The 26,788-nt window shown below is 42.6% G+C and overlaps 1 protein-coding gene across 2 annotated transcripts in view; it reads left to right on the top strand.

The window, feature by feature from the left end:
- Positions 1-2,594: 2,594 nt before the first annotated feature.
- LOC136428735 (cadherin-related family member 1-like) overlaps positions 2,595-26,788 on the top strand; it is a 29,834-nt gene continuing 5,640 nt past the window's right edge. The window contains exons 1-20 of one of the 2 annotated variants that reach the window (XM_066418461.1): positions 2,595-2,725; positions 7,547-7,671; positions 11,975-12,070; positions 14,907-15,049; positions 15,962-16,018; positions 17,898-17,987; positions 18,267-18,353; positions 18,517-18,630; positions 19,547-19,690; positions 19,940-20,018; positions 20,844-20,953; positions 21,496-21,699; positions 22,473-22,637; positions 23,171-23,335; positions 23,660-23,899; positions 24,135-24,209; positions 24,636-24,705; positions 25,134-25,297; positions 25,621-25,819; positions 26,099-26,310. In XM_066418461.1, coding sequence (XP_066274558.1) covers positions 7,617-7,671; positions 11,975-12,070; positions 14,907-15,049; positions 15,962-16,018; positions 17,898-17,987; positions 18,267-18,353; positions 18,517-18,630; positions 19,547-19,690; positions 19,940-20,018; positions 20,844-20,953; positions 21,496-21,699; positions 22,473-22,637; positions 23,171-23,335; positions 23,660-23,899; positions 24,135-24,209; positions 24,636-24,705; positions 25,134-25,297; positions 25,621-25,819; positions 26,099-26,310 — 2,469 coding nt within the window. In that variant the 5' untranslated portion in view covers positions 2,595-2,725; positions 7,547-7,616. Of the gene's footprint in view, positions 2,726-7,228; positions 7,672-11,974; positions 12,071-14,906; positions 15,050-15,961; positions 16,019-17,897; positions 17,988-18,266; positions 18,354-18,516; positions 18,631-19,546; positions 19,691-19,939; positions 20,019-20,843; positions 20,954-21,495; positions 21,700-22,472; positions 22,638-23,170; positions 23,336-23,659; positions 23,900-24,134; positions 24,210-24,635; positions 24,706-25,133; positions 25,298-25,620; positions 25,820-26,098; positions 26,311-26,788 lie in introns of those variants that run through there. The other variant, XM_066418462.1, reaches the window with a different exon arrangement.

Raw genomic sequence — 26,788 nt, 5'->3', positions numbered from 1 at the left:
GGTTATCTGGTTTTCAAGTACTGATACTTGATCCTTTTTATCGTCCACGTACAAGCTACGTTTTGTCAATACCAGCGCTACCTATTCTCTGTCGGGGATACTGTCTTATTTTGTGTATAACTGTTAGACACACATTGTAACAAAGCCTTTGAAGACCGTCCTTGAAAAGAGTTGTAGTTCGTAGTCCGTTCAACGTCAGCGTTCCTCGTGACGTTTTGTGTTCGTATTCTGCAACGTGGTCAGGAGCGATGATAAGAGTTGATCTCATGATTCACAGTCGCTTAACGGCTTGTAAGGTAGCCATATAACGGGCGCCAACATGTTTATGCAATTCTCATGTATTGAGCCATTAGCCTTTGTGAAGGAAAGGGGCGTTGTGTATACAACTGGTAGTCTGCTTTAACGTTTACTGATAGCATTTGCAATACAGTGTGGTTCTGTGACGATCTTACTGCGGGAGTTGAAATGAAAATTGAGATGGACTCGGCGGATCGGGAATGAAAAATACGTACACACACACATACACACAATCACACATACACACACATGCACATACACACAATCACACACACACAAACATATATACATATATGTATATATATATATATATATGTGTGTGTGTGTGTGTGTGTGTGTGTGTGTATACACATACACACAATCACACACACACGCACAGCGACACACACAAACAAACACACACACAAACAAATACACCAACTCACAAACATCAACACACCACATAAACAACCACACAACCACATTCCCCTCAGGGCCGGATTCAGACCGATCATACCAGGATTCGCGAATCAGGATCAATCCCGTTCCTAGATGAGTCCCGATTCGCACCAATACTGGTATAAATGGGATCCACTGAACTCAAGCAAACATGAACTCCACATTATTTCAGGAAAATCATCTGAAGTCTGTGTGACAGATGCTATCGCATCAGACATCAGGCGCACAGTTTGAGGTCTGACCCTGGCATGGTGATGGAAGTGAAGTTATGGTCAACCGTATCATTGCAAAGAACCCTAGATGATAACAATGAGCATTGAAAAGGGAGGGGTGGAATAGAAAAATATTTCGCCCCAGATTAGCCTCCTGAAGAGCTCCTTGTCCATTTAAGGCCCAATATAAAATCCATTTATATAAGAGCAATGGAATAAACATGCCGCAAGCATAGTGTTCCTTCGTACTTCGCATCTAAAGCTATTGCGTGCAAAGCGTTAGTCATCATTATCTTCACACAAATGCATTCATATGAAATTCAGATTTGAATCTTGACCATTCTTGTTGAATATCCTTTTTTTCTTTAGAATATTTGAGAAGTGACGTAAGTTATATTTTCCCCTCCAATATGTGACGCATTTTGAGGATTAAGGAACTACAATGGAACTATTTTGTCTGTTTATATGAGGATGTTATGACGTAGAACACCAGGAAAATCACTCCGCAAACAGGTGGTTGATGACGCCGACTCACGGAAAAGGTCAGGCAAGATTACACGCGTTTTATATAATAGAAGTAACAATAACCCCAAGGACATACTTAAACTGTTCACATCTGGTTTCAGCTTCTGGTCTCGTTAAGTCCTTTTCAGGACAAGAATTGAGGAATCGTGAGAATCCTGTAACGTTACCGCCGCCATGGCATTTGGGAGCTAACCCTGTTCTCGGCCAAACACGCCTCAGAATCAGATCATTTCGGCTAACGTTTTAATGCCCTCCTACAGTCAGCGTCTAGCTAGCAGCAGGTAAGATTTCCCCCTGTTACTGAATGAAGTACTCACCAGTAAGTCTCTACCAGACCTCCCGTCGAGTCGAAAAGTTGTAGAAATCGCCCACAAATAGGGTGTAGGAGGACTGAACTTAGTCTGGCACTGGGAGGCACCATCCTCCGTAGTTTCATATACCGCTGTTAGCGTGGTAAGCAGGTGAAAAGGGAGAGTCAGCGGTAACTACGGAGGATGTCACCCAGGCTAGACTGAACTAGCTATCGACCGGAGATAGTGTGAAGTGTTGTGTGTTGTGCTATTGGAAGTACTGCTTTTAACAGAAACTACTTACATATCATGAAGACCCCCACTAATTCTTGCAAAATTATTCACAAACGAACATGTCAGGCGCACTAAAATCTTCTGCAAGAACATGAGCGCCATGCAAAATCCAAACTATCGCGCTGTTGTAACATATTTTCCGTGACAAAATATTCACCATATTCCTTCAATATAGCAGTAGCAAAAGAAGATGACTAGGACAACCCATGCAATCAATCTTCTTGGAGTATACAAGGTGCACCTAAACAATAACTCAATCTAAGTATTTCGTCTATGTCACATGGCACTTTGCCCTGATTCAATGGTTTGCAATAAGATGAATGACGGAAAAACACAAATCAATCATCGGGTCTTGACAAATGACCCACTGTGGAACAGTTGCAGTGTTCAAAAGGGTGATGACGTGTTAATTGAATTAGAACGTTTTCCAGAACGTTTTGTTCTAGTCGAGGGTAACGTGCCCCGAGAATCGTTTCTATGGAACCCACATTCTTGCATTCGTCGGCGTCCCGACATCACCTTTCACCTTTTAAACTGTTTACTTTTCAAGACTCTCACACACTGACACAAACGTTTTTCAGTTCACCACGTTTCCAGCGCTAGCGCTGCTCGTTTGTGTTGGTCCATGACCTGAGCTCAACACACGGAGGTCAACGGATCTTTTAACAGGTGAGTTTTCACATCACGTGACATCCACTCGTTTCAGTCCTAATCGATTTGACTCACGAAAGCAGGCGAGGTCAAAATAATCACAGGAGAAAATTTGAAGAGAAGAGCCCATTCTACTTCTAACACAACAAATCAAGATGCACCCCATGCTCAGTATACATGTAGTATGGTAAGAAAACAGTTCTATACTTTCTTTCGATTATCAATGACCCTTATTTTCTGGCACATAGTCATTAAGGAGTACGTACAGTTGTGTAAGATAATGTCAGAACTTATGTCTTGGCTACATGTCCACACACACACATACACCCTTGGAGATGGTCTTTCTTCTCAAAACCGTCTTTGATCTTCCGTGGTGATCGATAATTTCACAGGTGGTGGTCAAGTAACCGTAGGTCACGTGACAGCTATCGATTGCCGGAGAGAGAAGACAGACACTTCAAGGTCAAATAGAATTGGCTGGTGTGGCATCAGGTCTGGGTAATTGTAACCGTCTGGATATTGACGATGTATCACCTCAAAATATGACAAACAAGAAATCAAAGCTCTCATACATTCCTGAAATATCTCGAGTTTTGTGAATTACTTGTTTTATTCGTCATGGCGAATCTCTCGCCGATCCTGTCTCACAGCCTCTCATAAAGCAACATAGATGCATTTAGCAGAAATTGAAGACAGGGAATGAGATAACCTTTGATACTTACTAGTAACCTTTGATACTAGTAACCTAGTAATTTTGGGTCCTTTATGGGAGCTTTGACCTAACTTCCTGCTAGTGTCCCGACGTGCCTAGCACGTGGAAATGAGTGTGGCAACACACACACAATTTTCTTACACACACAGAATTTTCTTACTTTGCAGACCGTTAAGTTTCTTTCACAAGCATTACGTTGCATAATGTCTATGGAATAAATATCTGAGAAGCAATGATTTAATTGTCCATCTGAGGCCTTGGTCCATCTAAGGACATGCATATTTGCTTCCCTTGCGGCCTTCCTTCCCAAGCGTATTGCTAATGGCACAAATGATTAAACCAGGGAGTGTCCTTACTTATAACGGAGGCCACACAATGGGCCTGTCAGAACACACGGCGGTGTTAATGCTTCAGGTGAGTGCTGGAACAAAAAGGGTTTCCAAGAAACCAAGTCTCAAGAGAAAAGAGTTTGGGCATGGCACATGTGATCCGGCGGGAAAATGAGTGTTTAGATATTCCCGATGCGATACATATATATGCACAGTTGTGAGATCACTATTATCTAGTGACCCAATTTTTCTGTACGTACATGTACCTGCATTGTGATTTATATTGTTGGTTTATATATAGAATTGATGTTGAGTCCACAGTATTCCTCACAGGACTGAGGTTTCTAACTAACGGAATAAGAAATCGTGCGCACAAATTGAAGAGAAGAAGCAAGCAATCATTTTCGCATTACCCGCGATTCTTTCGAGCCTTTCGACTTCTTCGTCGATCCTACATGTCATGATAGACTACACTTATTTTTCACTTTATAATACGGCGATGACGTAAGGCCTGGTCATTTTGTCGTACGATCGTCGTACGATCGGAAACTGATGGCATTTGGGGGGATATTCGTGCATTTGTCATTAAAAAAAATCATCTGTCTTATTAATTACGGAAAAGGCTGTCTTAGGCCCTTTCAAGCTGTTGGTTCTGTCACAGCCTGTATAATAATTCTACGACATCAAAATCGGCGCCATACAACGCATGTGACTGAAAGAAGAAAACGCTTGATGGGTACATATATACGCATGAGTAAAGTCTTCGACCACCCTCTTGAAGGGTTGCTGTCTGGGGTATGTAGCGTGGTATTTGTACTAAATTTGATATAACAGGGCAGACGATGATTCAAAGGAAAAATAGTCTGTTTACCCCTATGCCAATACAACAGACCCTTTCTCTTAATCAGCACAAGGGCGCACGCAAAGTATATTTAGTAAATTCAAGTCATGTGTGACGATATGATTCCTCCGTGGAACCCACAACAAACTAAAACGGGAGGAATGCCAATGATAAACAACCGGACCTTTCAGAAAAGGGATCAGGAACTGAACATGAAAAGAGGATCAACTGAAATTTGGGGGACACCTCAAAAGTTCTCATTTTCAATTAGATAAAAGTAATTTATTTTTTCAATATAAATATTCCATATCTAAAAATGTATTTTTAGATATGAAGAGACGACACTGAGAGCTGGTTACTTTGCGAAAATATAGAGATGTTCTTTGTCGGTTAGACCGCCACGTAAGCTCACCGAACAGTATTTGTTCAATAGCTATTGAAATGCTGCTAAACCTTTTTTTTTGCATCTTAATACGTAGTCCTTAAAGTGCCCTGACAAAAGCCATGCTTGGCACTTAAACTAAGTGCAGTTAGACCTGATTTGCAGTACACCGAGACTGTCTCGAAAAAGAACAAAAAGACGGATATTGAACGATATTTCTTTCTCAGTTGTGAGAGCCCACTCAATTGCTACCGTAGCAAACTATCAACATCACTATCAAATATACTGTTCCCTTCGCAGCTCAATTCGTGACCTAAATTTGTTGCTATAAAACCTTTTAGATCCCTACTTGGTGAATTATGCCGTAGGCTTGCGATATGACCCGTATTCATTGTGAGAGGAGAAAAATTGCGCCGTGACTATAAATCTCACGTGGCAAGGGCGGCGTCAGGAAATCTGTGTTTGTGACGTTACCGCGCGTTCATATTCCTCGTAGGCTCTACCAACCTCAACGGGTCGCTGGGAAAATAGTAGAAATTGGCCATAATAGAGTCAAATGTATGAAGGGAGTCGGCTACGGAGACAGGGTCAAATATTGCGAATGTTACCCTCCGGCTCCATGGCCAAAGTCCCCCGGCAAATGTTCTCCCTATAGCCGGCGCGGTTAGTTTGGTAGAGACTATATTCCTCATACGAGTTTCACGTCGAAGAATTTTCAAGCAGGCTGTGACAGACCCAACGACTGACAGTGATCTTAGACAGAGCCATAAACCGACAATGATCTAGGACAGCCTTTTCGGTAACAAGACAGCTAGATTTTGTATGCGTGATGGTACCAAAAATGCCCCCTAATGTTCAATCGTATAACGATCGTACGACAATTGTAGGAAGATGAATGTGACCAGGTCTTAACGTGTGTGCCTATCCGATACATTTGGAGTAAAATTCATGTTTGGCCTAGTATAGAATCGGTCAATGATCCCCTTGATACATGCAAATAAGTCATCTATAACTGAACGAGACATTAACTAGAGCATGGTAGTTCAGTCCCGTGGCAATCAGCACGCACAGCAATCTGGACACCCGCTGTTTTATCTACATCATTGATATTATGTGGACATTTGGTTTATATTTGCGATAGAAGTAATTCTAGGGATAGCTGCGGAAAAAGTAATCCATGATAAGCGATTCTAAATTACATAGAGTAGTGTATACACCAGTTAACACTATATCTACAACAAAGTATTGCCAATATCTATATATTAATAATGTAAATGCTGGCTATGGGAACGTCATTAATATCAGTTCATTGCAATATTTTCAATCTTAAAAACATTAAAAACAGCAGGAGGTCAAAAGAGATTGCCATTACGTTACATTATGTATTAAGTCATATCTACAATATCATAAAAGTGCATATTTTTTAAGATCGAAATTCATGTTCGAATTGCACACAAGAATTCACAAGATGCATCATACATTGCTAATGTATTTATTTACCTTTTCGTACATACTTTACAGTGACATATGCTTATTCGCCGCGGTACACGAGTTGTATTGTCATAACAAATTTGATGAATCGTTTCCCATTTCTTTGAACACTGCGCGAGTAATTAGTCTTCACCTAAACCCAATGGCTCCTACACAGCTGTACAATAACACATTCCTATTTAATTTGCACGCTACAATACACTACTGTGTAAACCTTTCACGTAACATTAATATCCCTCGTATATCTATATGGAATATGATTGTTATTGCTATTGTAATTATTATATTGCTTTCCAATTTGTTAATTGTTATCTTTGCTATGAGCGATTGCGGGTTTCATAACTACACGCTATCGGAGTGAGAATATTCTTTAAGAAATGTTGTGCTGTCAATGATATTGCGTATCACTGCTATTATTTTCGACACAATATCGATAAATCTGACGCCCCGCCGTTGTTGAGAATGAATATAACGCGACACGTTCAAAGGAACCACTTTGTCTGTGTCATCTATGTTTGTGACTTATTGAAAAATTTGCGTGCATGCGACATGCATATCTGTGAGCCGTGCCAGATGTTACCGATAGTTCCCCCTGAGTAAGCTATACCTTTAGGGACGTTGCTTTGTTTCTCTAGCGCTAACCACGTGGTTCCATGGGGTTGTTATCAATAGTAGTATCCACCCTGTGTATCATCTGAATAACGGAAATACGATAAATCGTTCCATTGTTCGCAGTCCGTACGGATACCTGCTTTGAAATAATCTATTGTGGACGTGACAGATAAATAAATCATGCACACGGCACCGTGCAAACCAGTTCAGGCGATGAACGCGAAACGCCTCCCTTTTGTGGAAGTGGTATCGCCCGTGCATGGACACACCTGCCGACGTTGTCGTGTCACACGGTTTCAGGTAGATCCTCGGGCGTTACCCTTTAAATCCCCCATTCACTCACCCAGGATACAACCTAGGTAGCGAGTGCGCTATCCGGGGAGACATTCTGCCTCGACAAAGGCGTTGCCAAGCGATGAAATTGCCCCCAAACGATCTGAATAGACCGTTATCATTGTCGTCCATTTTCCAGAGACCGAAGACAGCAGGGAAGAGCCCCGAACACCATCGCTCGACGAGAACCGGTGTACCTCACTAACAACATGAGGACGTCAGGGGTTCTGTGGACGCTGCTCCTTTTTAGTATCATATCAAAAGGTACGTGTTTAGTATCATATTAAAAGGTAGACGAAAATCGTCACGTCGTTCGGTGACTTCATGTCTCTCCACGCAATCGGTACATCATGCATGGAATATGTGCTGGTGTTGATATTTTGTCACGCATGTAGAAATGCCATAAACGGACCTGTAAATATTTTGTCTGTCAGTAATTTCACTTCCTCATGCATATCTGCAGTACTGCTGCTGGTGGTTGGCATTATGTACAAACAGTGAGGTGTTATCGACCACGCTATTTTTAAGACGAACTGGGTCAAATCTTATAGCTCTGCCCGGTCAGACCCACGAAAACCAAGGAGATTAGAAATCTCAAGGAGAAGATTCAGGTTGAAATAACTATCAGGCTGTGCTTGATGGTTTACATCGTTTCTAAAATCTCTTTATACCGTATTGTAACTGTTGCTAAATGATTGGGCTCGTGGCATAAAGGCTTGAGACGAAATTTCCTCCGATTCCCATACACAAACTGGAGGTAAATGTGAAAAACGGAGGTTGGAGAAGGGGAGAACTTAACGGAACAGGCTGTGGCTACGCCAATGGCTATGGATGTTTACATATAGTGTTTATTTTCGTCATTTTTGACAGGATTAGATATGTCTTTAAATTATGGCGGGCGGTGTGTGATACCTGTGTATGACCTGAGCTAGATACATATTACAAGGTCATGCATTACGTACGGTTCGATGAGTCCGCATGTCAGGAACTTGGGTGGCTTCTGACAAACTTGATATTGATTACTTACATGTTTCATGAAGAGGTAGGTACTTGAAACAATGAGTTGTGCCCAACGGCCTATAGGTCTGGTAAAAATATTGAATTAGAAATACTGGGAGGCTATAGCTGTAACGATTCTTTCACGTTCCGATGTATATCACTACCGATAGGGTTATACAAAAACGTTGCATTGGCTTTTCAACATTGGTAGTTGTAACATTTGACAATTGCAATTGAGATAATAATAAAGATAGCCATGTTGTTATACAAAAACACACGATAACCTGGGTTTCTTGTTCACATATTGCCTCAAACCTGTCGATGGAAGGATGATATTGCAAGGACATAGCAAGGTCGACGCCAGTAGAGACAATTTCGACAATAATGATCTACGCAAATCCAAATTACCAGCCAGAACACAACCATTCAATTTCCCAGAGTGTGACGGAAATAAGTCAGTCGTAATGACCGCTTGGTCCGAACGAGCCCCAGAGATCTAAATGCTCCGTAAGCGGAGCCGCCTCCACAGACAAATTGGATCATTTACTTCCCCGGATTGATGTGAAATTCAGGTTCAGACCCCGAGCCGCTGGATGGGTGGGATTACCGCTAATGAATTGGATGTCAGGACGTGCAGGGAGTCAGTATTTAGTTGCAAATCGGTTGATTAATGGAAGTGCATGCCCGCTTTCGCTTCATACGGCTTCCAGATCTTCATGATAAATTTCCCCCTTTTATTCTATCAAAGTAATGAGCATTCGGAATAATACATGTGTGTGCTGCGAGATAAATGGAACTTATTCAAATGGCGACAGTCTATGGTCCACATGAATGCAGCAAGGGTACCCAAACAATGATGCATTGAAAATATTACACATGAATATGAAGATAGATCTAGAATTGTATTAATCACTTCCTTTGTATGTATGTTGAATCAGATCGTTCATCGGTCACCATATGTTTTTACCTTTCAATACAATGATTTGCATGCGTCATAAAGAAAAGACCAACATATCTATGAGGTGAAAAATAGCATTTTCGTACCGTGAGTTCATACACACACGCAACGTCACACATATCACGGTACATATCGTCCCCCGAGGAAAGAACGTCGACCCCATTGCTCGTGCAACAATGAAATATATGCTGCCTTTGAGAGTATGAAGTCATCGATGTACAAAACGCACTAATTGGATTAGATGATACCCTACAAAAGCCATAGGGAAAATATCTCGAACATTCATAGATATGAAATGGTTTAATGTTCATAAAAAAATATTTAAAAAATATTCCGCCTCGTTTGCTCAATTCAAGAGAGAACTATACCCCAACTGAGCGGGTGAAAATACGGAAGACTGTACTAAAGCACACAGTTTGCCATAGGAACAGCCGTTACATTTCTGCCCAATGCAGTCTGTTGCTATTCTTGACAAGATATCTCCACACCCAGAACAGAATCCGTGTTTATTCTGATGGGATCACTGGTAAGGAGGTCCTGTGGGACGATACAGGGAACATTATATCAACACCTGTGTAATAGGGAGAACACCCCGCTTTGGCGCGAAAAAAACAACAACAGCGTTTTCGTCATACTGTCCCTCAGTGCCAGTCCCGATTACTACACAGACTCAGTTCCCTTCACTCAGCCCCTATTCCAGAGTACGACCCGTTCCTAGCAACAACTGTCACTTTCATGTGCGTGTTTGATTGACTGAAGACATACTTAGAGGACCACTCGTTCTGTGGAGGACACCAGCAACAACGGTGCTAACACTGGCCAGAATCTGAAATTGACTGAAGCGGATGTTGATGTTTAGAACTTCTGTCACTCACGGACCCTCAAAAGGTCTCAAAACAGCAGATATAGTGTCCTAGTTCCTTTGAAACGAACCAGTAACAGATGCCTGAAGAGACTTGCGTTACTCAGGCCCCGGCCCAAACCCACTTATCTTCACTACCTGCATAGGTATAGTTTTTATCTCTTCCGCATGTTGAAAGGCGACATCATTTGTAATGGTGATTCGGTCGGGTGGGTGGCCGCCATGGACATTGTGTTGCAACTCTTTTGCCTTCCCTTCAACCCAAAACAGATGATTGTGCAACTGGTCAGCAGATGTACAGAGAATGAATGGTGCTTATCGTATCATAGTTTCAACGTGATATAAGAGGTGATGAATATAAAACCTACAAATTTAACAATGAAGCCCTGATGAAATGTTGCCCCGTCCTTCCAAGATATTGACCATTCATCCATTCGCCAACTTAATTAAGGACAACTGTGGTCGAACGCTCCCTCAGAGTTTTCTGGCCAAACGAAAGCGTGCATCATTTGGACAGTTGAGCGTCAGTTGGGGTAGGTAAACTCCACAGCTGATACACACTTGTCAACACGAAGTGATAACGGGAAGATTTGCCATCCATCTTAGGTGGACGTAAAACAACAGAGCGGGATCGACATCTTGTTAGTTTTCGACGTGAAAATCAGGGCAGGCCGTCTTATCTTTCAGAGTAACACACGGGAGGGCTGACACACAGTCCCCCAGGGTTTCTTTTTACAGTGCCTTTAAAACATGCACATTGACGTTTTCACAGGCAGACGGCAGTGTGTGTAGTCTCAAAGAAGATATACGGATACATGGTGTATTTTTCAGAGGTTAGAGAAGGCGAAACGTTCGAAAATATAATACTAGAAATGAGTACCAAATGTTGCACACACAAAAAAGGCGTAAAACGCCGAGAATGAATCCCGATCCACTCGGAGATTACAAATACGTCGCTATCATAACTGTCAGGTGTAAAATCTCACGGCAAACTGATGTTCAGAGTCGAATAGAAATGTCAAACATCAACGACATAATGACGTCGTATTAGAGATATGAAATACAGACAGAACACTATACTTACTGTCAGTCTGCGTATTCCAGTAGCCAGGACACCCGTGAGGGGGAAATGTGGTCTCTTTTAAACCTCCTTGGTCGGGAGAAAGTCGGGCGTATGATTCTGATGCCCCAAACTGCAGTCAGTTATGGCCCCCGTCAGGTTGTCAGACTTCTATGAGAGGGAGGCAAATCGTCTAGAATTGTCTTATCACCCAGTCAGTAAGGACTTGTAACGTCTTACCTCGTCCAAACAAAGACTTATAATTTTATCCCTTTGTTTGGCTAGTTCAATGGAAAGCCACACCGGCGAAATTCTCACTACTGGTGGGAGTATAATAGTCATCGTCCCGATGTGAATTGAGAAAATGTGTATGTCTAGATCTATAGATCTGAGTGTTACAGAACAATGTGTAGTGGTAGAAAAAGACATCAAAAGCAACATAAAAGAAGTTCAATGGATACCTATCTTGCACATTGTTGTTGATTCTAGATAAGTCATATCTACAGGCCTTGGACTAGAAAATAAGCAGATCGTCTGGCTAAGGAGAACTAGGATTAGGATCATTAGGAGATATAGTTCCATCACAATTAGAAACAGTACCACATGCCATCGTCAGAGCAAGGAGGTTTAAGTATTTAACCTCCTTGGTCAGAGTGTAACACAGTTCTCTGACTCTCTATGTGCACAGGGCGGACCAACATGGCGCCGTACTTCTCTCCGTACGTCCCCGGGAGCGACACCGGGAACATGCAGTACCTCGCCATCCGGGAGGACACACCTGTCGGTAAGGCACTTCTACCTGCTATCATTTGTATACGATAGTTTTTGATATGTACATGTATTTAGAATATTGTTATAGCCCGTTATAATTATTCTGTCCATTGTAATGTCTTGTCTTTGTCAGCAGGGCTAGCCCTTTGTAATAGCCACAGGCTAGTTGGGCAGCCCTAGCTGTGTGTGCTGAACAGCCAAACCAATAGATAAATAAATAAATAAGGGTGAGAGAATGTGTGGATGAGTGAGTGAGAGAGTGAGTAGGTGAGTGAGTTTGTTGGTTTGTTTTGCATAACCGCAGAGACAAGCTAGCCTCTACCGGGCTCCACAAAAATCGCTGGAAAAATCGTAGAAATTGGCCAAATAGACGGATAACATGCCAGAGAACTTAGCGCACTATAGAAGTTACAGATTGCGACCTCTAAATGAATGGCAGATTGGACCCTCTCTCCGTAGCCGACTCCTTTAGCATACTATTCACTCTATTTGGCCAATTTCCAGCCATCAGCGGGGTCTGGTAGAGGCTAGTGACAAGCTGCATAAGATCGGACTGAGCGTTTCACAGGGAAAGCCAGTGAACTATTGACACAACAAAAGTACAGCGACTTTCGTAAGATCTACAACATCTATACATAAAACATGTTGTGGCTCTTCTCAAACACCACGCCTCTGGCTTTACGCGCGCCCTATCCGAGAGGAGGTCCAAACTTGTCGTAGATACGTAGTTGAAGTCGAAGAAATCAGTTTGGGATGTATTCATCAAGGATACGTTTAATGATATAGAGAAATATTCTAGTGCATATAGTGTATGTCAGCCTGACTACCTTTACTTTATCTGGCTGTGTTGTGTCCATTTAACTCACCAAGCTGTCGTCCGTGAGGTGATCATGATCTATTGTGTTTGTGACCGACTTATTTCAAACCGATGAAGCATGTATTTATAATCTTGTCTGATGACCGTTAACAGCGAACTACATGCAGGGCTTACCAAACCTTTCGGGAAACACGAGATGTGTGAGAAAATGCAATAAAGGACGGATGGAATGCAATGATAAACAAGGTGATGGTAAATTGGAAACGGAAATGAAAGGTGGGGGTCACCTGCTGTCCATGGGTCGATCTCAAAAGTTCACCCATTTTCATACAAATCAAGTTTCCTTTACGGAAACGGATGTGTGTCCTTTACGACACGATGTGTCCTCTGTCAATAATACCGGACATCAGGGATTACCTCAGAGCTATGATGGTTTCATCTTTCCTCGATGCTGAAAATAGAAAGAAGAGCAGAGGACAGAAGCTTCTATTTATGTATTCCTCAGATCATGTATCGGTATTAAGACCAAGACTGAGTCCTGAGCTTCGGTGACAGTAAAACCACTGTGCGTTATCTATGTCAACGGCGCACCTAGTGTTTGTGTACAGACAAAACTTCCCGTGAGGCACAAAGGAAAGAAAAGAGACATTTTCTTTCCTTTGTGCCTCACGGGAAGTTTTGTCTGTACACAAACACTAGGTGCGCCGTTGACATAGATAACGCACAGTGGTTTTACTGTCACCGAAGCTCAGGACTCAGTCTTGGTCTTAATACCGATACATGATCTGAGGAATACATAAATAGAAGCTTCTGTCCTCTGCTCTTCTTTCTTCTTGTGTCTAACATCACTATTGTATTGTAGGCCGTCCATACTCCACACTTAAGAATTGCAAACTGGTGTAAGTGGAAAAGACCTGACAGAAATGATGTGTAACCGAGAATACTGGAAGCAGAACTTTGTATACGCTTCAACTCGCTGAGTATGACCATGTATGTGCATGTATGTAGTGTAGTATCTGTTCTCCGGTGTGCTTTCTTGATGTTGCGAAAAAGATATGACCTACACTATGATAATCGAACGTCCTCTATGCATCCCGTCGTGTTTAATAAAATGTTTACGCACAATTTCGTTTTGGCCTTGATATATGCAATTTGCTAACGACGCCGGCTTTATTCATGGACCTCATTTACTTCACATGTGATTGTCGTGACATTGGCCAAAGGTACATGTAATGGTCTACGGGAAACAATCGAAGTTAAACGGGTCAAATATCACAGCGCAGTCAAGAAGACACATCCTTTTACCGGATGGGACATAAAGATCTTGCACCGGTATTCTCACACAACCTCCCATTTTCTACGATCCATCGATCCCAGTCCGCCTCTAATTTCTAACTTTCCCTGCCATAAACCGGTCAGTCGTGATGGCCCATTGTCTGGTAATGCACTGTGGTTTGTTAGAATGACTGCATGCATACAGATGTCCTGGATAAGTCACAGGGGAAGTTGATTTATAACGGCGTACACTGTAAGCTTCTTGTGATGCAGACTCCCTAACCACAAAATTACCATTTAAACGAGGACTAAACTCGTTTCTGTACGATGGGTACGTCTATCCTATTTGTTTCGGGCGGACGAAATTAATCCTTGCTCATCTACAGTCTGCCATTACACCAAATTTCTCCCAAACAGAAATTCGGTGTTTTATTAGTTCTCTAAATGCAGTCTACAGACCGCATCATTGCGCTACAGTCATAAAGTATATACTCCACTCAAAAATGTCCCTGTAGTCGTAGAAGGATATTGTTCATATACTGTCATAATCCTAGCTTGATCTTCTGTTTTTGCCTTGCTTTGCTTTAATCGTAAAGAATGGCCCTTCTTATTGAACGAGGTACGGAGGTGAATGTATTTGAGGTTAGAGACTGGAAATGGCTTTGCGTCCTTTTAAAACAGTTGTTGCTGTTGTTGTTGTTGTTTTTGCTAGATAATAAGAATGAGTATAATAATGAAGATGTATCATCCCTTGTAGGAACCGTGGTTTACACACTGCACGGGAGCGATCCGGAAGGACAGACCGTTTATTACGGTATCGAGGGCGACATTGGCCGAGAACACTTCACCGTCGATCGGCTGTCGGGAACAGTCACCCTGAAGGAGGCCTTCGACCGAGAGGTGAGTCTAAGGTGGTGACCTCGGACAAACAAAAGAGACCTGCCCCACCTTTAGAAATTATATGCTTTTCACGGTGTGATAGAATGATAGCACGAAGATTAAAGTCCCCGAATGTTTCATTATGACGAACGTTCTTTGTGAACTGGTTATATGGCATGTTTTATAACAGGAATTTCATTTCCTTTTGTATGTACAAATGTACTTCACAAAAGGTGCCTGGTGGAATTGCTTTCTTTGATATTGCACATTGGTATGCGTGTAACTGTTCGCTTGCACGATATCGTTTGAATGTCCTGTTCACATCTGGCATTACAGCATTACATGATGATAGCTAGCGTTACATGATGATAGCTACCGCGTGCCACCTGTTGCTGAGGAAAAATATGTTGTGTTTCCGTTACCCGACCGACCCTAGAAAAATCCTGCCGGCCATAGCCATTTTATCGACCGTCGGCAAAGGACAGAAACTTTTCCATATGACATCTGAGTGATGAAATTCAAAACAGACAGTTCACACTCTGACTTCGAACAGTTGATGTAATAAGAATGTGTAGCAAACACTGTACTTTTTATTCAGTTTGTCAACATACTTGTGCTTGTACAATGTATATATCTGTATGATTACAACATGATGTTGAAAATACCAGTGTCCTGATGCTTTTCGTTTTACACTGTTAAACTTTATTTGTTGGATCACTTCGGCCGAAATCTTTGAAAAATAATGAAAAAAGAGAATCCCTACCGTAATTTTTGGGTAACTTTTTTTCAGGATCGCAATCGGAATGGAAACACTTTTCCAAGGTCTGAGTACATACGAGTATGAACAAATTATTCACTAAGGATAAGAGAAAAGTAACTTGAAGATGTTCCATTCATTTGATAACCTACACCAATAACTTTTCTTCATTACAGTTGGGTGCGGAATACGAGGTGAAAGTGACAATTGAAGACAGCACACCCGCTAATAAAGTAAGTGTATCGGAACTGAAAAGTCATCTGTCGACGCTAACTGATAAAACACAACTGCATAATTGATTACCTACCACAAATGCAAACAACCTAAAAAGGAATACATCAACATGTTGCATGGAGAAACAGTAAAATACTTGCCACACAACTTAACTCAACTTTAATTCCATGAGACTATTTGGAAAAGAAAACACCAGGACCCAATATAAATCAAAATCTCTTCAGACAATTCAGGTCTCATCTTCGGTTGTTGTATCTGTCTTTTCACTGGTATAAAAGTACATGATGATCAATTATATGGTCGTTCATAGTAAATTTACATATATGTTGTGCAAATTAGTTTTCTCTACTCAGCGGTTGTGGTAGATGAAAGATGGGTACTGCATCGCATTCAAACCTTGCATATTGTCTTAACCAACTTCAAGTAGCAAAACTTCGACATGAGCAAGTTCGGGACCCCTTTTGTGTTTCTCGTGATGGCCGCTGATGGTTATTACCATGATTCCGGGTCCCGTGAGCCAGGGTGGTTATTGGCGGGCACTAGTTATCAGACCATCGCGTGACACAAGCTTCCGTCTACCGCTCTTACCAATAACCCGCCATTCCTCAATCCCCAAGTCATGAAATATTCACGACCAAAAAGGGAAGCAAAGAAAGTGAACTAAGGGCACCGTGGAGGAATGTATTGTGGTAGAATATGTCTAAATAGACAGGACGGAAATTAAACACAGAATAGCCGGCGGCTAACGATAACAATCGTCCTTTATTTCCCTACCCGAGGTGGCGCTAGGCAACCTCTAGAAACAACTTGTGTTGGCTACTTATAACAATGAGTACGTTAAACAAGAGGTGCGCCGGGCGAACCGTTAACTTGTTCACCATTCCGTGACAACTTGTCTCCCCAAGGGAGTAAAGAAGACAACCAGTCTGCACTGTACTTGGCCGCTGACTACAATGGAAGCAGATAACCCATTCAGACTTTTATGAATCGTAGAGACCTCGTGGGTCTTCTCAAAAGGACGAAGGGTGGGATCCTTAGAGCACGTCATGATGACTTATGATGCACTTTGAGTAAGACGTCCCTCGGGAATATTTCTTTCACCCACAGCAAAGGAATTAAGATTGTAAATGCAATCGTTCTGTCGTGTCTTTAAGGATTTATAGAAGAAAACCGCCCTTTTTTCTGTCTTGACGTTAACGGTTTCGTGAGTGACGTACTTTCAACAAATACCAGCACGAAACGGTAGTAAGTTATGTTAACACCTTCTATTGTTACAAGACTGTCAGATCTTTTACATTGTACAGAGGTATCTGTACTACTATTGAAACAATCAAAACGATGCTTATATACATCTGTTATCTTACAGATGATCTAGAATCACCCTTTCATCTCTTCTCTACCATCATTCAAAAGTATCATTGTGGTTGTCTGATACCTGCTTACTGTATAGGCGGGCTACAGACGCTATGTCACTGGTTTCAGATAGAGTCACGAATGGAACAATAGATATTGTTTTGGAGATGAAATTCTGAAAGGCTGGAACATGGGCAGGAATCACATTGAATTCGTCAGGCTACAAAATTCTGCTAACAGGAATTATTTCAAAGGGCCCTAAGATTGTAAGTGCTTCTGCAAATGCATGCTTACGAAATGTCAGTGATTTTATATCGCAACAGTCATAGCGGGACACCCATCTATAGTATACATCACTATATTACTTCATATGTCGACTTTCCAAAACTTTTTTTCTTCATAACTGTAGAAAACTTTAAAGGAAGGATGTCATGAGAGCAGATCATATGGCCAGACCTATTCTCTGAATAACGAACTAAAGTAAAGTTACCCATTGTCTTACCTAATCTATCTCTGTTTCCCCAGGTGCGACAGTCGTCTACGATCTTCGTGACTGACACGAACGACGAGACCCCCGTGTTCAAGAACCTGCCGTACAGGGTACAGATTCCCGAGGTGGGGGAACTATCTCTGGACTTTTGCTTCATTTTGCCTCCAACGTCTTTCTAAAATGATTTGGTCACTGCCAGTGCCTTGGTCACGTTTCCAAAGTTTGCGAGAATGAAAAGTACGATATAAAGGATAACAAAACACACAAAACGTAAAAACAAAATATATCTTGATATACACTTCAATTTTGAATGTCTGCAAGTAGCCCGACCGGACCCAGGTTCAGAAATGTGAACCTGACATAAGGTAAACCTATGTTAATGGTGTTATTTCTTTCTTTCAAAGAACTCCCCCGTTGGAACCTTTGTCGTGAGAGTGACAGCGGAAGACAGAGATCTGGGGTTGGCCGGTACGGTTCACTACAGAATACAGGTCAGAACGACATGGTTATTTATTCACATCTGTTTCAATACCTCTTGTCCCTTATTACAGACATCGAGTCATACTTTTTGATCCTGACTCTAAGAGTAAATGAAGATAAACGTTTCTTATTTGTGGCTGTCGTCAGTAAAGGAAAGTGTTCACATTTCTTCAGGAATCGGAAGGGTCCAGCAACTTCTCCATCGATACCGTGCGAGGCGTGGTTACCTTGGCAACCACACTGGACTATGAGAAGAAGACATCCTATCAACTTACAGTTGTGGCCAGGGTAAGGCTAAAACAGTCAACAACAAAAAAAAAGCCGTGAGAGCAACCACTCTGATCGTCACACACAAGCAGAAGTTAGGAAGTTTTGATTAAGTAGCTGTAAAAATGTAAACGACAAGTCTTAGTAAAATATAGGTTATGTTATTGACACAGCAAAAGTACATCGACTTTCGTAAGGTCTTTTTCAACTGTACATACACACAAACAAACAAGTGAATACAAATGAATTAACCTACGCATGAGTATATAGATAAATCAACATGTTTAGTTTAACGTATCGTTTATATTATTGACTCTAAGACGTAAACATTATTTGATGTAGATACGCATCTATACACAGTAAGTGTTATATCTTCCTGGAAAGCAATATTAATGTGCACAAATCCTGTTCAGGACGAAGGCGGGTTCTACCGTGAGCAGAAGATTTACAAGTGGTTACCCTTCCTAGAATGTGATATTAATGTGCACAAATCCTGTTCAGGGCGAAGGCGGGTTCTACCGTGACCAGAAGATTTACAAGTGTTACCCTTCCGAGAATGTGATATTAATGTGCACAAATCCTGTTCAGGACGAAGGCGGGTTCTACCGTGAGCAGAAGATTTACAAGTGGTTACCCTTCCTAGAATGTGATATTAATGTGCACAAATCCTGTTCAGGGCGAAGGCGGGTTCTACCGTGACCAGAAGATTTACAAGTGTTACCCTTCCTAGAATGTGATATTAATGTGCACAAATCCTGTTCAGGACGAAGGCGGGTTCTACCGTGACCAGAAGATTTACAAGTGTTACCCTTCCTAGAATGTGATATTAATGTGCACAAATCCTGTTCAGGGCGAAGGCGGGTTCTACCGTGACCAGAAGATTTACAAGTGTTACCCTTCCTAGAATGTGATATTAATGTGCACAAATCCTGTTCAGGACGAAGGCGGGTTCTACCGCGACCAGAAGGTGTACAGGAACAGCACGGCTGTGGTGGAGGTGGAGGTGCTGGACCAACAGGACATGGACCCGGTGTTCTACGGACAGCCTTACCGGGTCAACATCACAGAGGACACGCCTGTGGTAGGGAACATACCGGGTACTCTCATGTATGGAGTAAAGCCATAGATATGAGACTCCAGCTTGCTTCACAAATTAGTGGAAGCAAGTAAGGCATTCAACACACACGCGCATGTGTAGTCTGGTGATTTGGTGGTATTTTGCCACGTGCCGTTTTAAGCTTAGCCAGTACGTTGAAGGCAAATGCGGAAACCTTTATTTGCTTTGTTGCTTGCTTTTTTTGGAATAACATGAAGTGTCTTTAATATCTAGGGTGCCTCCATAGCAGTGGTGTCAGCAATGGACGGGGATAGAGGAACACCCAACGACATCCAGTACTCCGTCACATGTGGTAAGTATGACGTACTCACATGCTGCAGATTCTGTCGTCTGTCTGTCAAAGGGAACTGCACCATTAGTTTGTTGCGCAGTACTAGTTTCCATACTGATAGCATTCGTATGTTAGCCTGAGTGTCATCCTGTTTCAGTTCCAGGCTCTACCTTCTAGAGCCTGGAACTGAAACTGGATGAAACTCAGGCTATTTATAGTATGTTGGACAAAAAATGAATGTTGATTTTGCAATGTAAAGTACAGCCATCTGTCATACCACATATATCGGCTACAAAGATCAATAGGAACCGACGAAATCAATGGGAATTAACGACGCCGTTATATCGGTACAAATCCAATGAGAAGTGTGTGCCAGCTGTGAGCATTGTTAACGTTCCTTCCGGCGCTATGCCTTCCGACAGTTGCCAGTGGTAGAGACACTGTAGAATCGATTTCCTTTATAAACATTGCCTGATATTATTTATGGAAACACTCAGCACTTTATGATAACTGTCATTGGCAAAGAAGAAAAGGACGTAATATAAAGTGACCGGTGTATATCATTTCCACTCACAGAGTAAAACGGCTTGTATTTTCAACAGAGCGTCTGGATCAGACATGTCGACAAGGAATGCAACTTAAACTTGATTGTTAGGAATGAAATGATGAGACGATCTAGTCGTAGATACTCGGACTGTGTACATCTATATGTTCGAAACGGTATTGTTTTCATTTTTTTCTATAACATGCTGTTGTGAACAATAATCACTATTATGAATGATAACAGTATGAATGCTAACATTATAACATTAGAACATGTGCTAACTGTGCTGTGTACCTTAACAGATGCAGGCCCGTTATTTGACATCGACCCACACACAGGGGTCATCAGGGTCAACCGATCGTTAGACAGAGACGACCCGAACATCGGGGACGTGCTGACGTTGGACGTGAAAGTGAGGATCTTTAGTTCTCTTTCACAAATGATAATATATCTGCACAAACGCTACTAGGTACATGTTGCTTGTTTTATTGATGAAACCAGCTGATAATCTTTCCAAAATTCACTGAATGCAGTCAAACTGCCCAAGGAGACCACTCAGAGGACCGTACACGTTTGTATGCTTGTGTCAATAGGAAGGATTATCTAAGGGACCACCAAAACGTGGTGATATTGGCCGGGTGGACTTTTTGTAGAGGTTCTCACTTGCAATGGTCTTAGATAATTGTCTGTGAAATGGTAGATAACTGTGAAAACATGTTAAAAGGCCTTTCAGCACCAAGGAGAGGTCAACTGTCTTACACAGTCGCGACCAGTCATCTTTACATCTTCTATCATTCTAATGTCCTATAGGCTATGGAGATCGGTCCCGGCGCAGGTCTGGACCTCTGTACTGTAAAATAACCTTTCAGCACCAAGAAGAGGTCCACTTTCTTACACATGTACACTGTCGACCAGTCACTTTTACATATTCTACCATTCTAAAACGCCCTATAGGCTATGGAGATCGGTCCCGGCGCAGGTCTGGACATCTGTACGCACGCCGGCGTCACCGTCAGGTTACTGGACGTCAATGACGACGCGCCGACGTTCTACGAAGGTGACGTGCCGCAGGCGGTGTTCAACACGTCCATCCCGGAGAACGCCGCGGGGGGTACATACCTCACACAACTCAACATGGTCATCATGGACAGAGATGAAGTAAGGAGACAGTAGAATAGACTCTGGGGTCGACCGAGAGTGGTGTATGTGTGAGGGGGGCTGCAAAGCTGTGCGGAATTTTGATTTAATCAAGATGTATCAGTGGATAGTGAAGTCGGGGAGATTTTAACCCCCCGTGCGTAAGCCGATTGAACCAAGTATGATACTCGTTGTTGTAACAGTATATACGAATACTTTAGAAATAGCAAGGAAACATGGGTTTCTTAGATGAATAGTAGATAAACTGTAGGGGCACTGTACCTAGGTGAAAGGCGAAGGGCGATTTTTTCTCTAATCCCAACTCATCAGGAAACATTTTGTTGCCCCTTTTGTGAATTCATGGGGGAAGAGAATGCCTCATCTGTGTAAGATTCACTATGACAGAATATTTGTAGTCCCTACCAGACTAACTACGCTGGATATAGGGAGAATATTTGCCGGCGTAGTTTGGCCACCATAGGTTGTTGCCTTCCTGTGAAATGATTCTCCTGGCCAATTATTCACTCTTTATTTGCCTACTTCTACGATCCATAACCCCCTAAGACGGCCTGCGTGAGGCTATGATATTTCTGTATTTGTATCTATATCTATATTTCCTACATAATCACCCTTCGGCGTAGTGCGGCGCAGCAGCAGCTGTTTTAATTACACTGAACGACTTATCACACCTAACCTTTGCACAGTCATCTAACTGCACATTTGAACCAGAAGATAAAGTAGGCAAAAGAGAGGCATCCGGCAGATCTAAAAGATCATGTTTCTTGTTCTGTCAGGGTGACAACGCGGTCTTCGGTATCGACCTTCTTCCCGTGGTGGGACCAGACGAGGACATTTTTGACGTCGACCCGAAGTTTGCGTCAAACACTGTTCACCTAGCGGTCCGGCTGAACAGTGCAGCTTCATTGGACAGGGAAAGAACGAGTAACTACACGTACATGGTGAGATCATGCTACCTTATATTGTGCATACATCCCCGTGAGTATACTCTCCAAGCAGAGGAGTGGGTCCGGCAGGTTTTTGACGTGTTTTTAGGCGTTTTTGTCGGGCTTTCTGCTTTGTCATGTTTTTTTTTGGCCTTGGTCTAGCCAACCCACACCTGTGGGTTGGCTAAACAAAAAAAAGCATGACAAAGTAGAAAGCCCGACAAAAACGCCTAAAAACACGTCAACACCTGCCGGACCCACTCCTCTGCTTGGAGAGTTACGTGAGTATTTCAGAATGAAACACCCAAACGTTAGTAGAGACAATAGCATAGTGTACAAGAGCACAGGAAGCACTCTTAAATGCATGTAGAATACACCACAACATACATGCATATGATGAGTCTATTCGAGGGAAAACTCACTACATTGCTGTGTTGCCAATGTTCTTCCCCTTTTTATAACGCACCACAGAAGACTAGCATATGCCAATGAACACCTTAAAACATACAAGTCCTCTAGATGACAACTAATCCTTCACATTCCTCCAGGTCTTTGCACACGAGACCAGCACCATGGAACGTCGTAACGGCTCTGCCCTGCTGGTGGTCCAGCTGGAGGATGTGAACGACTGTCCTCCCGTCTTCAACTCCTCACGGGTCGAGATCAGCGTGCCAGAGGACGTGGGGGTGGGGGAGACCATCACTACCGTTGTAGTAAGTAATTTAAACTGTTCACAGAGAGATTCGTGTTGAACACAAACAAGTGAGAGTCTGTGAGACTCATCTGCTGTATCTCTGTTGTACGAGAGAGGGAGAGAGATATAAAGATCTAGAGAGAGAGAGAGAGAGAGAGAGAGATCTAAAGAGGGATCAAGAGGGGGATCTAGATATCGAGATTTAGTGAGGGAGAGATATCTGAATATCTAGAGAGAAAGAGAGAGATAGAGAGAGAGAGAGACAGAGAAAGAGAGAGAGAGACAGAGAGAGAGAGAGAGAGAGAAAGAGAGAGGCCCACTCACCAGATTTCAAATTTTCCAGGCTACAGATGGGGACGAGGAGGGCACTCCAAACAGTGAGATACGCTACAGTATCGTCACCGGAAATGACAACGACCTCTTCGCCATGGACGAGACCACGGGCGTGCTGAGCTGGAACATGCCCGTGGACTACGAGAGTATCGCCCAGAGTGACCGCGGCGCATTCACACTAGAAATCCAGGCGCAGGATCAGGGACAGCCCCCATTGAGTAGCACGGTAGAGGTGGTCATCACGGTGGAGGTGAGCCGTTGTGCATTGAGACCCTGTGCCTCGTACAGTCATTGCAGTTTTTGCTTTCTTAGCAATTCTCCGTGTATGTTCTAGCATGCAATTTGAATGATTAGCATGCAATTTCAATGCTTATAAGTTACATTCTTTTTTGTTTGGGTAATATGTTCGGTGCTTCTCTCTTTGGGTTTAAAGATCTGCACGGATGACTTTTCATTTTAGTTTATTTCTTCCTTCTCTCTTGAAGTATCTTGCTGAGCAAAGAATTTGCGATTGTGTGTCGACTGTAGCTTGGAGCACGCCCCCTCCCGTAATCCACAAGGTACTGCAACACACGCTGACTCCACGAAATATCAGCATTTCTCTTTCCCATTTATTTTTTACTCATCGCTAGTAGTGACTTCTTCGAGCTCATTTCTTTCTATGCAGTGTCAAGACGAATATGACCCTTGCATCATATATATTCTTACTAGACTGAAGCTTGAAATTTATTGATTACCGAGTAGTGTTATTTACCAGAATATACATTGCCATTCTCACTTGTATCTTCGTACTGTGCAGGAAGATCGGCACCTTAAGTATGCATTATTCTCTCTTGACATGTCTTAAAGAAAGCAGTGATTTGACTGTTAAATGTCAACTTGTCTCTGCGAAAAGGAAGTTCACTTATGGCCATCAATATTGTATCATGCCTTTTGTGCGGCTCTCGTGCTAATGACGTTGTGTCCTTACCTGACCCTACCTGTAGGACGTTAACGACAACGCACCGGCGTGTCCTCACCTGTACAACTTCACCGTCACGCACAACGTCATTCCAGGTAACGAAGACAGGTTTTGTTTTGTCACGTTCTTAAGGGGCAAGTGTCCCACAGAAGCAAAAAAGTACAAATTCCTGCAACATTTCATATAAATATGTAAGTGATAGTTGAATTCAACAGGTGCTACATGCACTAGCACTAGTAATCAGATTTATCAGTAAGGCGTTCATACTCTGTGCTTTAGAGATAAACAGGATTTACATGTGCCCCTTCGATATCTATTTATTTGATAAACAACTTGGCGGAATTGTCGTTGCTTACATATCATTACATTTTCGTTGCTCCTTTGGGGCTGGTTCAATTATGAAAACATTTAAAAACATCCCATGGTCAGAATAAAAAGCTTCTTTTGATCATCAAAAGAAAGCGATATCTCAAACATCGGATGCTCCTGTTGCAAATCATGTAATGTATTTTGTTGCTGACAGGGTCCTACGTGGGCAGAGTTGCAGCAGTAGATCTGGACGAGGGCGACACCCGGCGGATAACCTACGATCTGCCGCAGAATCTGAAAAGCAAATTCACCATAGACCAGGCGACTGGAGGGCTATTTGTTGCCAGTGGGTCGTCTGCGACGTTTGACGAGGGCCAGGTCAGCATGAATTCAATATCTGAAATTTTGTTACTAACTTTGCAATGCAAAAGCAGTTACTCAAGCAACTGGATATGATTTTGGAAACGGTCAGACGTTTCAAATACTTGACGAAAAGTAGTGGATGCTACCTAAAACGTCTGACCGTTTCCAGAACCATATCCAGTTGCTTTAGTAACTACTTTTTTGGCGTATCCTATTATCTAGATGTCTAACCTTCATTGACATAATGTTGCAATGATTTCGCTTATTGTGTCAAATGTGGAGGGACAAATTTATACAAAGAAATGATGATACGTGTTTTTCATGCCATCTCCCTCCAGGTGTACGACCTGGTTGTGTACGCGAACGATAACGGCGTGCCTCCACAGATAGGCATATGTCGGGTCCGGGTGGAGATCACCAGCGCGCAGAGCACGTCGGGTGACGGAGAGAGACCTATGTTCACGGAAGAGTCGGTGCACCTGACATGCGCCGGCGATTACGTCATCAAAGTAGAGATAGCAAAGTCTGGAGCGTCAGGTGAGAAAAAATGGTTAGGTTGAGGCTGAACAGCGCCTTTTTTGGGAAAAAGTTACGCATGGCTATCTCTATCAGACCGTTTGGGTGAACATTATACAGGATGAGTTACTTGTATAATCCATGCTGTCAGCAATTCTTAAAAGGTCCACGATGCCATATTTGGAAAATACAAATACATGTAAATGAATAAGTAAATGAATACATAAATGCGTCTACTAGTTGCCGCTGCATCTTTGAGGAAAATGCAAGAATATCAACTCCCCCTTGCGCCATGTCCAGGTAACACAGAGGGACGAACTCTTCACGTCGGAGACTCCACCGCGGCCGACTGCCTGGCCACGGAGAACTCCACCCACTACGTCCTGACCACGCGAGTGGACGAGTGCGGCACCACCAAAACCATCCACTCCGGAAACCGCGTCATCTACTCCAACACTGTCGACTTTATACCCGTGCCTGACGAAGATACAACCAACATGACGGCACTGGCGGTAAGTAGCTCTGTACTTATAGATCCGCAATCCTGGTTAAACAATAGCAAAACCAAAGGGCCCGTAACATACCAAATGCCGTATCGGCGTGTCATAGCAAAGCTGTTTGGTAGCTTACTACCATACTATACAGTCTTCCACAGTTGACCACGAAAACAATATTTATCCCCTTCATACTTTATATTAGACTGCGCCACAGTTTATATGATCCATAACGTCTACAATTATTTCAGTTTTTTTAGAAACCTGGGGGCATTTATCATTGTTAACATACTAACGACAACAACAAGACTAAGAGAGTAGGCCATCCCATGGCCATTCATCTTCTTCTACCTTACCGCATTTCACAGCCTTCTGTCAATCGCTTGCTTCCTTGTTCCTTACCAAATGTAACTCAGCTCCTCTAAGTCCCGCATAGCCGTCTTACCAAATCATGGCCCAAGATGTGCACGTACATCACGAAAATAAAAACCTATGT

This window comes from Branchiostoma lanceolatum, chromosome 2 (assembly GCF_035083965.1).
Source record: "Branchiostoma lanceolatum isolate klBraLanc5 chromosome 2, klBraLanc5.hap2, whole genome shotgun sequence".
Taxonomy (NCBI): Eukaryota; Metazoa; Chordata; class Leptocardii; order Amphioxiformes; family Branchiostomatidae; genus Branchiostoma; species Branchiostoma lanceolatum.
The sequence above is the reverse complement of the archived record's forward strand: the minus strand, read 5'-3'. Positions and strand labels throughout refer to the sequence as shown.